Source organism: Acanthaster planci, linkage group LG06, assembly GCF_054643075.1.
Source record: "Acanthaster planci isolate LZ-2023a linkage group LG06, COTS_SCS, whole genome shotgun sequence".
In the NCBI taxonomy this organism is placed as follows: Eukaryota; Metazoa; Echinodermata; class Asteroidea; order Valvatida; family Acanthasteridae; genus Acanthaster; species Acanthaster planci.
Window position 1 is genome coordinate 19,090,059 of NC_141782.1, and position 11,061 is coordinate 19,101,119.

An 11,061-nucleotide genomic window follows, 5' to 3' on the forward strand; every position below is an offset into this window, starting at 1 on the left:
GTACGCTGTTACCATTAATCTCAGATCAATGCGCTGAACGAACTCATGCGCATCTCATACGCCATGGATGCGCTGAATTCGTTACTTATACGCTAGATGTGCGTTGCATATAAGTCAAAGTCCTCGAAAAATTTCGAAATTTTAAGTGTTCGGCTGCGTACTGAAGAAATTTAACAAGGAACTCCTAAGGACTTGATATACGCAAAAGTGTGATGATCTATAAGCGCCCAAGGCATTTACATGTACATGTACGTCTGTGTTCCAACTTCCAATGTCCCGCCCACTCGATCGTGGGGAAAGCAGTTGCGGCGATAGAGGGCGCGTTTAATCTTTACACTAAATAAATAATGGCCAAAGACGTACAAACGCAGATGACCCGTGCATGCATTAACTTGGAACATATTTTTAGGCCTTGTACTAGCACAGGATTTGTTGGAGAAATTGTAAAAGTAAACTGCTGCTGGGGACGTGAAACAAATTACCCGAAAGAGGTTACTACAGTAGAGGTATAGGCCCCTACATAGCAACCAGATCGAAATCATGCCGGTGAGTTTTGTATGAGCATGTGGCATGCAGCCCGTGTGATCGTTTTGTGTACCCCCAGAACTGTGAGGTCCGACGTCCGCCCCGCTCCCACTTTCGTCGTGGACGTGGGATCGGACCCTACTAACCCTTCCTGAACAGTAAGGTACTACTCCGTCTCTTAAAGTTGTCGGACCCTACAGTTCTGTGGGTGATCGTTGTGATTGTAGGACTAACAATAATAATTGCCACTGTTACAGTGTTAGGCCTGGGTAAATGTACACTGTTAGTGTTATACGTGTACGGTGTACATTTACATGACGTGGGCAGTGTAAAGTACCACGTCTTTCTGTTGTGAAATTATTTCGTGCAAAATATTATGCGAGGTTTTATTCATGCATATGTTTAAGAAATCAAGATCTCAATCTTGATTAGTAATTTTAGCTGACATGACAAGCTCCTCCATGGACCCATGGACCGCACTCAGCTTGGAAAGAGTTAACAGTGGTCATGATGGTTAACATGCTATCTTTTCCTACCTCCATGGTGAGCAGGCCTAAGACCCAAGGAAATTGTTTTGCCTATAACGCGCTGGGGCTACGGGAGTGCGGCTGATGATGACCCCCCCCCCCCAGTTCTGGGGATAAATGTGGTGCACTTTTTAAGTTTGCCTCCAGTGGCTTATTGGACCAGTGCTATAATGGGAATCTACTGTACTTGAAATTTCTCAAATGGTGAAGTTTAATCAAACTCCAAATAAGCTGATTCGTAAATCTTGATTTTTAATAAGTTGTGATGAAATTTTATTTTGGCTTGATTTTCCGATTTTTTTTCTGAAGTGCAAAATGAACTCTTTTGAAATGCACCCAAGACGCAAAAATAATGTTCTAACCAACTTTTATTTGGGTATGCAAATGGAAGTACAAAACATTGTTAAAAGATTTACAGGAATCAACCGTCCTAAACTTGGGATTTTCTGAGATTTTTTCATGTGTGCCATGTTAAGGACCACTCAGCTGAATTTTGGCCCAGTTTCCAGATGCCACCTTTTTTTTGTTTTAAATCTCGGACAAAATTTCATAACACTGAAATTATTCTCAAAGGTTCAACAGCCTGCATCATGAAGGCAATACGGTAAGTACCACTTTTTAACCAAGTGGATTCGAAGTTTTTCAACAAAGAGTTTTGGCAATACTGTATGGGGAATATCAAATGAATGCTGAGGTGCGCCACGTCACAGGACTGTATAGTGTACTATAGCTGGCATGCCTCATTGCCTGATGGTTTTTTCAGATCTGATCATTGATGATTTATGGAAGTTGATGAGGTACTAGTATACATGTATATGTATGTGAATAGCTAACAGATATGTACATGAAGTAGTGACCCAGCATATGTATCTGCGATAATTTGGGCAGCTCTTTGGTAACAATCTGTTTAGGCCATGAGAAGTCATGAGTTAAAGATTTGCATCCACTGTCCGCGTGCTCTTAATGCTTATAAATCTACAAAAATTTCCATCATTTACAGAGAAAGGTTGTCCGTCATACATTCTAAGCTGCAATTTATTCTGCGGTAGTGGAAGCTTCTTTTGAAAATAAGTGGAATTTTTTCAGACCAGTCTCAGAGGGTATATGCGCAGGATGTCAAGCTCACGTGATGTCCAAGTGTGGAACCCTTTCCAAGTCCTGGTTACTTGGACTCAGAAAAACTGAACTTGTCTGAGAAAAAGGTGGTTTACCAATAGGTCATATTTGGAAACCCTGTTTGTGGTTAGGAGGTAACTTGAGAATCGTGGTGGCGGATGCTTTTAAGAACCAGAAGGCACCCTCCTTGTATGCCTTCCATCACTGCCACTTTTAAGGGGGGCTCCGCGCTGTGGGATTTTGAACCCCATGTGGAGATTCAAATCCATTGTCTGATTACTAAAATCTAGTTAATTCAAGTTTCCGGAATCTTCCCTGAGAGACAGCCAGGGCTATTTGATGTCTCCTGAAAACATTTTACCGCGCCAATTACCATTGCAGTGTTTACTGCACTATTTGTATTTACTTGTGCTCAAACACTGCACATGCATGTACATGTACATCAGGTCAACGGCTGACCTCCACATATCCACTTAACCGTGCGTGGAGGTTGAAATTGGGTTATTCCAGAAATTAGGCATCCATTTTTGTGTGTCCCAGTCACATGTGACATATGATTTTGTTTAAAGTTCAGAACACGTTCTCTGATTTCCAAGAGTGATGAATTATTGTAAATTACCTGCCAAACAAATACATGCAGTGATAGTTTGAAATCAATGCTGGTGATATTTCCATGTGAAATAACAAAGGTCAGATGTAACAGGGACACAAAAATATCACACCATTGGACCCCTAATTTTTGGAATTAACCAATTATCAATAATTTTGCTATCGATTGGTCATCAATAGTTTGGTGTCGTTGCCCACCCAGCCCAAAGGTAAAGCTGCAACCAAGGGCCAGAAGCAGATTGTAGAGGACAACAAGAAAACTTTGATCTTCTATCGCAACATCATGTTTGGCGCCAGTGCTGCATATGTTGTCGTCCGGCTATTGTGGTGGCTGGAGTCGTTCTCATGGCTACAATGGGTATGTTAATTGCTCCCCCGTGCCCCCCCCCGACATTTGTCTTTAATCTTGATGCCCTTCTTAATGTGACAGAATTTCCTGAACAGCAAGAGAGTGCAAATCAAGTACGATGAAGCAGGCTCCAAAGTAAATTCCAAATGAAAAGGTTTAATCAGTGAACATGCACGTCCTGGCCTGTGCAGAGAATGTCCACAATTTTTTCGCACACTACAATCATGACAATGTACATGTATGTTCCGTAATTAATCAAGGTTCTACCCTTGAAAACATGAACGGAGTGCTTTGTTTTTCATTCTGCTGTTCGGCATCTGAATGGAAAAAGCCCTCAAGAATTTTTTTTACATTGCTAGTCTTGGTGATGATTGTTTAAGATACTACAGGAAACATGGCGATATGTGCTCATGTGGAATCAAAGCGAGATATTTTTGTAGGCTTACCCTGAATTGTGTCAACACGACGGCAACATTCATTTCTGATAGTGGTGAGGAAAACAAAAGTTGTCAACAAAACTTTATTGCAAGTCATGTGGTCTTTTCACGTTGAGCCGCAAGCTCACTGGCAGCAGTGTGACAAGGAGTTCTCACATTGGAGACTTTGCACTGGAGGGAAGTTCTCAAGTTTTCTGAAGAGCCTTGACTTTCCTCACCCACCTCTTCCCTGTACAGTGTTTCCTGATCTTTGCATCGGCCGTGTACATTGGGTGCTACCAGTTCATGGCTTTCATGGCCCGAGCCAAGTATTCTTCCACTGGTACTCTATTAGATGGCGGTGTGGATCTCAACATGGAGCAAGGAATGGCAGAGTAAGCTTGGCTTTCTTCACCCTGACCCTCCCGTTTTCTCCTAAACCTAGGCCGTTTTCCAGTACTCGACTTTGACTTCGTCGGAGGCTTCAACGTTTTTTTTACTACCTGACTTTGAAGATGTTACTGCAACAGTAAGTCTGATGGTGCCATAGAACATCAAGTAAGATGCAAAAGAGCCAAACATTACAGTTCTTCAATTTAATTTAAAAGCTTCAGGTTACAATTTGGGGATTGGTTTCAAAGACGAAGCCTGAGATGGAGACAAGTTGAGTATTGGAAATCGGCACTCACCAAGAACACATTCAGAACCAAAGTTTCTGTGGGGGCCCAAAATTTGAGAATTATTTATGTTGCCTTTTGTGGCTTTTCAGAGGGGTGAGGCTATATCGGGGGGCCTTTGACACGAAGGAAGGAAGGAAAATGAAAAATCAAAAAATAATTCCCCTTTTCTCCTCACACATGTATTTCAAAAAGAAGAAAAATTCCCCTTTTTTGGGGGGGGGAGGGAGCATGGCCTCCATAGGCCACCTTGGGGTCTACCTGTAAACCAGACATTTGCTGCATTACTGTACTACTTTGGTTCCAACCCTAACTCAAGCCAAAATGTGCTTTGAATTTTGAACCCCTGTCTATGTAATCTTGCAGGTTCAACGTCACGTAAAGAGCCTTATACAATCGCAAGAAATAAATTTGAAGTAAACAGATGTAAAATCACTATGACCCAAATCTGCCGTTGACAACACATTAAAGAGCTGTGCCAACAGCGAATGGTATCACACCTATGCCAGCTTGCTGCTTCCACATTTTACTGGCATCTGCCGTACTTTGTGAAAGTAGCACAGGTAATAGTAAATATGAGTAGTCTGGTTAGCAGTTCCTGCATTGTGGCTTTGACTGTGAGGCAGGGACTAGTCAGTGATAATGGAGCTGAGGGGTCCTTACCTTTTTTTTGACTAGACACTTATATCATTCTAGGCCAGTTAAAATACAGCATTCACGGCAGGTACTTATATAAAAATGATTGTTATGATGCATCTTTTGCCTTTCAAAATGATCTCCCGACAGACACGTGAAAGACGTCATGTTGGTGACTGCTGTCCTGCAGGTCCTAAGCATCCTTTGGGACGCCTTCTGGCTCCTGTGGCTGGTGGTGCCTGGCCGGGCCTTCTACCTGGTCTGGACCTCCATCCTGGCCCCCTGGTTCTTTGCACCGGCGCCCGAGGTGGACGAGAAGAAGCAGAGGAAGATGGAGCGGAAGATGCAGAGGAGATGATGACAGCTCCAACCACAAGAGGCCTTTTAGGACAAAACAAATTCGACTGAATGACTATCCTTTTCTTTTTAAATAAGTGTGAATTTATAATGTGGAAATGGCTCTGATATTGTTTGCGAGTGCTCATTGGTACATCCAGGGCAGTGGTTTCCCATCCAATATCGGCGGTGCTGCGTATTACCTCTAATATCTTGGCATTTGTACAGGCTGTGAGCTAGTTGGAATTGTCTGGCAGCAGGGCCTTTGCACATTGGCAGAAAAAGCCGGCAAACATCTTCAACAGCCCACGTTGCGACATGATTAAAAAGTCCCTAACCTCATCGTGTATGATGGCATTTATTTGACACTGCATGTGAAAGAGTGTTGCAGTTGAGAATGTAAATGTGAATGTCGTTGGAAATAGGACCATGCTGAGGTCATTCACAGCCCCTGGGGGTGAATAGGTGTGCACTAGACCATGCTGAGGTCATTCACAGTCCCTGGGGGTGCATAGGCATGCACTAGTGACCTCTTATTGCCAGTCCGCATATGTATAATACTGTGCGTTCCAAAAAGGGAAATTTTTTCTCTGCATGCTCACATAGTGAAGTAGCCTATACAATTGTTTTACAAGAAAAAATGAGAATGTTATAAAGTCTTTAAATATGTATTCATTTCACTTCTCACCCAGACCCAGTCTTTCCCTTGCCAATTATGCCTTGTAAGTGAAAGAAAATTTACTGCAAATTGTAAGGAAAGTTCAACAGTTGCTGTGTCAAGGAAATGAGCATCTTGAACATTTTTTATAAAAAACATTCCGAATAGAAAAAAATTGAGATTGCACTTCGTATGAAATTTAAATTGCATTCGCTGTTATTCAAGAAATTTTTGCATCCTCGAAGCTCTGGTAAAGTTAGGTTCGACAACCCATCATCTCAAGTTATTTTCAGTAATGTGCAATAAAGGTCAATAAGGTTCTCTGTAATTCAGGTAGGCTTATTGTGACTTGAAAACTCATTTGCATACGTTTGATGTGATCTTTAAACAATGTTTAAAGATTATTTTAAAAAGTCCATGATAAATAATCCTGGTAAACATGCACCGCACTTCCGAACTGTTGCTTCCCCGTTTCACATGAATAGAAACACATACAAAAAGTGACTGTCTGTATGGAATTAATTTTTTTTTTGTGAACGTTTTCGGAGTTGTTCGGTCCGTTGGTTGGTGTGCCTGTCTAGTAAGTTTACTGCCTGACTGGACCTTTAACCCCCCCCCACACACACACACCACACATACACCCACATTGAGGAGAATGTATTTCCGAGTGCTGTGTCATATAGGGTCCTAAACCGGCCGCCGACAAACTTACAGTACTTCACAAGCCGCCGCGGACTCGGGGAAAAAAGAAGCGCCGATTTCCGAGATCAAAGGTGGCGCGCTCGGCTTTCTCAGACCTCACCGCTGGATGACAACAGGCTCGGCAGGGTTGAATAACTTCCGTGGCGGCGGTATCCTGTGATCGTCCGTCCTATCTTTGTCCTGCTAGGCGACTGAAGTTGACCGTGCTTTTGTTCCTGTCCACCGACGGGTTGATTGGCTATTGTTCCCGTCCAACGATGGGTTTGTGAAACTACTGAGCTTCGGTGTTGGTTATGCATTCTTTCTTTGAGCGTCCCACGAGGAACTGCTTTGCACGTAGTCCCATGCATTTCTCCACTGGCAATTTTTGAGCCGTATTGCTGAAGTTCTTATTTTACCTGGAGGTTGAAATTCCAAGATTGTCCTTGCATTAAGTCGTAGACATTGCTTACAAGTGTCCAACAACTTCTAAACCCTGCAATCGAACTGAACCACTTGCGAGCTGTCGGTGGAATTCTTGAGAGAGATGGCTCCGTCTTCTCCGGCTAACGACTGCGACGTCACGCCGCCCAGCGGGACAGGCAAAGGCAAGTCTCGGCGGCCCAACTACCGGCGGAGAATCAAGTCCCCTTACTCCTTCGCAGAACTCATCGCCATGGCAATAAAGGTAAGTTTCGTCAATTCCTTTCAGGTGCAGAAAAGAGCCCAGGTGATCAGGCCATGGTAAACATTGCCATGACTTTTGCTGGAAATCTTACACAATCGGTAGTATTTTTGCATGATGTGAACTTTACTTGCCAATGTGTTTCATGCGGCTTTCTATTCTTATATAAGAAACTATTCTACGTCTGTTTTTGGTTACAAGAGTACTTTTTAAACATTTACAAATTTCCCGTACTTTTCCTCACAAATGAGGGCGCTGTTGCTGAAATGTCATCAGAGCCGTACATAAGAAGAGTTGCAACATCTTCAGATTTAAAGTGTAGCTGCAAGGAATCTGTTTTAGACATACATTTCTGCAATTTTAAACGTTAAACTCGTCAATGGTTGAAACAATTCAACATCAATATTCAGGTAAATGTATTGAACAGTGCACTTCAAAAATAACTTATCCATGCTTTCCTTGATAAGATCGCTGTTGCTCTAATGTACGTCAACCGGTAAAGAAATCACTCAATGCATATGTCTTTAAATTGCTTATTACTATGTACTTACACAACAATGAACCACCAAAGAAGATAAAATTTTGGCAAGCAGAATAAAAAATATGCAGTTTTATGCACAGTATTATATAATGTTGAGATTTTCTTTCACATACTGATGACGTCTCAGTACAGCAAACATGGAAACATGTTATTATATAAAACAAAAGGGAGTAAAATACCTTTTGAAATTAGGTTACCAGAGACACAAAGTTGCATTTTGAGAACTTTATTTTTACGAAAATGGAGCCACCTTTTAGAACCAAAACAGGTGTTCATCTGCAGTGTGCAGCTATTGTTCAACTCTCCGTGTGCAATGGCGCATAATAATCCGCCATTTTGGTTCGAACGATGTTATTGTGGCACTTATGTTGCAACTGTATTATTCCAACGGCTGCGAATTCATCACATAAAGACATTGTTCCTTAGGGGTTTCCCATTCAGATAGTGTACCCCATAATTTGCTCTCTGAAAATGTTTCTGAGAAAAGATTGCTCACTGACACATGCACTGAAAAGTGAAAAATAAGTTACGAAAGCAAAATATCCAAACTTTGGGTCAATTTTAATGTAGAAATACACATGTAGCTACAAGGCAGAGGTTGGTTTCTGCCTTGGATGCCGTCACATTTATGTTAAAAACGCAAATTCGTAGCAACACAAACATCAAAAGGAGACCCAAGAGAACCTTTGAAAATGGCGCAATGAAAATCCACGAGAAACTGCTCAGGTGTGAATTTCATTGTTGACCCAAACTGCAAGATTAACAACTGAACTTTTTTCTCAAGAAACTATTCCCCAAAATGCTTATTCAGACTTTTGATGTAGTATAGTATTTACATTGTCTTTCTTTTGGCATTGCTATTTTAGGAATCTGAGACCGGTAAGATGACCCTGAAAGAGATTCAGCGTCACATGTCGGCCTCCTACGAATGTTTCCGGGGGTCTTACGACGGTTGGAAGAACAGCGTCCGTCACAACTTATCCACTTCCTCCTGCTTCGTCAAAGTGCTCAAGAACAAGACGAAACCAAACGGCAAGGACAACTTCTGGGCTCTAAACCCGGACTGCGCCCACTGCTCGACATACAAGGCACGCTACCCCGTTCAGAAGTACGGGGCCCCACGAGACTCTGATGCTGAACCGCAGACCATACCCCCGCCCGTCAGTGCTCCAGGAGTTGTCAGCTCAGCGGTGCACAGTGGTAACAGCACCGACACGGCAACGTGTCCGACTACCGGGCCGGACCCTCTTTCTAACGTCACCGGAGATGTCGCGGCGGGTAGCCACACCGGAGCCGCTGTCAGTAAGCGCCGGCCCTGTTCTCCGCTACCCACCAACTTGAAGCTCTCGACGGCCGACCCGTCTGACTGCACTGCGTCTACCGCTAGTCATCCCAGTGACGAGTGGAATATCTCCGTCAGTGACCTGTACATACCAGATGGGGACATCGACCTCTCCCTCTACAACGACGACGCCTGGATGCGCGGTGGAAGCGAAACCCGCCAGATTCCCCAACCACCAGCGGGAAACTTCCACCCAGAGCACCGTCGGGCCCCGCCTACCTGCGCGGGAAATGTCATCGATGCACCGTATCACGCCTTGCCTTTGGAGAGCGCCTACTCGCAGTCCGCACCTCCAGCCCAGCCAGCCAAGTTCAGGATTAAATCCGAATACTTGACAACCAGTCGGTATCATCCATACGACGCCCGCCAGAACATTGCCAGTTTACAGAGTCAATATTACAGTGACTACTTCATCAACTACTCGTGCCGCCACGCCGTCTCCAGACGCGGCTTTCATGGTTATCCCAGGCTGGCAAGTGCCGATGAGTCCCGGACTGTGCCGGGCTCCCTCCACGGCGACTCCGTGCTTGGGTCGGCCATTCGGAGCAGTCTGGGCTTGGACCTGGACGAGATGGCTCTCTGCGCGATTGAGCATTCAGTCAGAGTCCTCGATGTGACCCGGCCAGGTGACCTCTTGAGTGCTTAGGCCTTCTCTCGTATACATGACCCGAGAGAACTTTAGGAAAAATACTCCCAAAACTCTGAAATCCTCTGGATTATGCATCAGCCAACTTATCATTACACAGTTCATATTTTTTCAAGTGTTCTGTGTAATTAATTTTTGCTTGCAAGAAACTCAACTTGGGTCTTGTTCCAGTACATAGCTTAAGTGCGGGGAGTTTCCTTCGGGCCCATCTCTCAGTTAATGGCCTTGTCATTTTCAGAAATTCACACTGTACAATATTCTCAAATCTGAAATCCACCACTCTTCGATGCCATCGCTCTTTCCATAGTGGTACATGTACTTCTTAATGTTCTCTTTCGTAACATTATTTTTACTGCGTTAATGTTTAGTAAATTTGTACACCCCACACTTTGCAATAATGGACCCACAACACTGCTAAGCTGCAGTTTTATCTAACACCCATAAGCGTGGTTAAATTAAGTGCCTACTCATCATCCTATCTATTATTAATATGCTACACTTCTTTATTTTGCCTACCAGTCTGAAAACGATACTGTCTTACTCTTGATAAGTATATGTACATTTGTAAATTTTATGTTAAATCAGAAAAAAATCCTCAGTTTTTAGATACTTGTTATACATAATGTGTTTTCAGATTGATAAAATATTTTTGTTTTAGGGAGCTTACACAAGAGGTCGCCACGGTTTGGTGGCAACAGTTACTGCGATTTGGCCACACTGTTATTAAACAACCCTTGGAAACCGCAGTTTCAATGTGCGAGAGTCCCTCATTCGGAAACATTTGTTGGACTACAATCCTGGACAAATCTCGTTGGAACATGCCTTTACCCTCGCCCCCTGTCAATGTTGCTTCTATGTTGGGTAACTGTACGCAACAGTGAATTTTGTTATCTCCTAAGTTTAATTAATATGAACAGCACAAAAGCGGTATCTCTGAGATGGCCGAGTGGTTAAGCTCACTGTTGTCAGATCGTTAGACGGTGGGTTCGAATCCCAGGAATGACTTTTTATTTTCCCGACGCTTGCTGTCAGTCAGTTGCTATAAGAGACTCCAATTCACCCCTGTCAAATACCAGCAGTACCTTAACCGACCGGGTAAGCTCTGCGGCTGGCACTGTCCGCGAAGTCCAGGTGAGCGCCTAAGAACAGGTTCGAGACGTGTGGCCGACTCGGCGGCCAGGGCTTAGGGGCTTGTCTCGTTTCCTCCCTTGCATGGTCGCTCGAACCCTTTTGGGGGTTAAATGGATGGGCAGGGAGGAAGTGTGGTGGGCCGGGAACCCCGAGATCCCAGAAGAGTCCTATATGGAAGCCGGTAAC

At 43.7% G+C, this 11,061-nt stretch overlaps 2 protein-coding genes across 3 annotated transcripts; both read left to right on the plus strand.

Moving 5' to 3' along the window:
• The first annotated feature begins 333 nt into the window (after nucleotides 1–333).
• Nucleotides 334–6,181, plus strand: tmem208 (transmembrane protein 208). Of its 2 annotated transcripts, none has more exons than XM_022254413.2 (4): nucleotides 334–546; nucleotides 2,980–3,135; nucleotides 3,801–3,937; nucleotides 5,006–6,181. In XM_022254413.2, the coding sequence occupies exons 1-4, from the start codon at nucleotides 541–543 to the stop codon at nucleotides 5,211–5,213; spliced, it is 507 nt and encodes a 168-aa protein (XP_022110105.1). In that variant the 5' UTR covers nucleotides 334–540; the 3' UTR covers nucleotides 5,214–6,181. The 2 variants fall into 2 exon arrangements, with proteins under 2 accessions (XP_022110105.1, XP_022110106.1); XM_022254414.2 differs by lacking the exon at nucleotides 334–546 and adding an exon at nucleotides 573–688.
• A 307-nt stretch (nucleotides 6,182–6,488) lies between these two features.
• LOC110989787 (uncharacterized) lies at nucleotides 6,489–10,490 on the plus strand. The gene is made up of 2 exons (XM_022254411.2): nucleotides 6,489–7,218; nucleotides 8,623–10,490. The coding sequence occupies exons 1-2, from the start codon at nucleotides 7,078–7,080 to the stop codon at nucleotides 9,742–9,744; spliced, it is 1,263 nt and encodes a 420-aa protein (XP_022110103.2). The 5' UTR covers nucleotides 6,489–7,077; the 3' UTR covers nucleotides 9,745–10,490.
• The last annotated feature ends 571 nt before the right edge of the window (nucleotides 10,491–11,061 follow it).

Excerpts from the sequence above, each read along its gene's own strand:
- LOC110989787 (XM_022254411.2), top strand. The coding sequence starts at position 7,078 with ATGGCTCCGTCTTCTCCGGCTAACGACTGCGACGTCACGCCGCCCAGC. Across the intron at positions 7,219-8,622 it reads TCATCGCCATGGCAATAAAG|GAATCTGAGACCGGTAAGAT; the intron begins GTAAGTTTCGTC and ends TTGCTATTTTAG.
- tmem208 (XM_022254413.2), top strand. Across the intron at positions 3,136-3,800 it reads CGTTCTCATGGCTACAATGG|TGTTTCCTGATCTTTGCATC; the intron begins GTATGTTAATTG and ends TTCCCTGTACAG. Across the intron at positions 3,938-5,005 it reads ATGGAGCAAGGAATGGCAGA|ACACGTGAAAGACGTCATGT; the intron begins GTAAGCTTGGCT and ends ATCTCCCGACAG.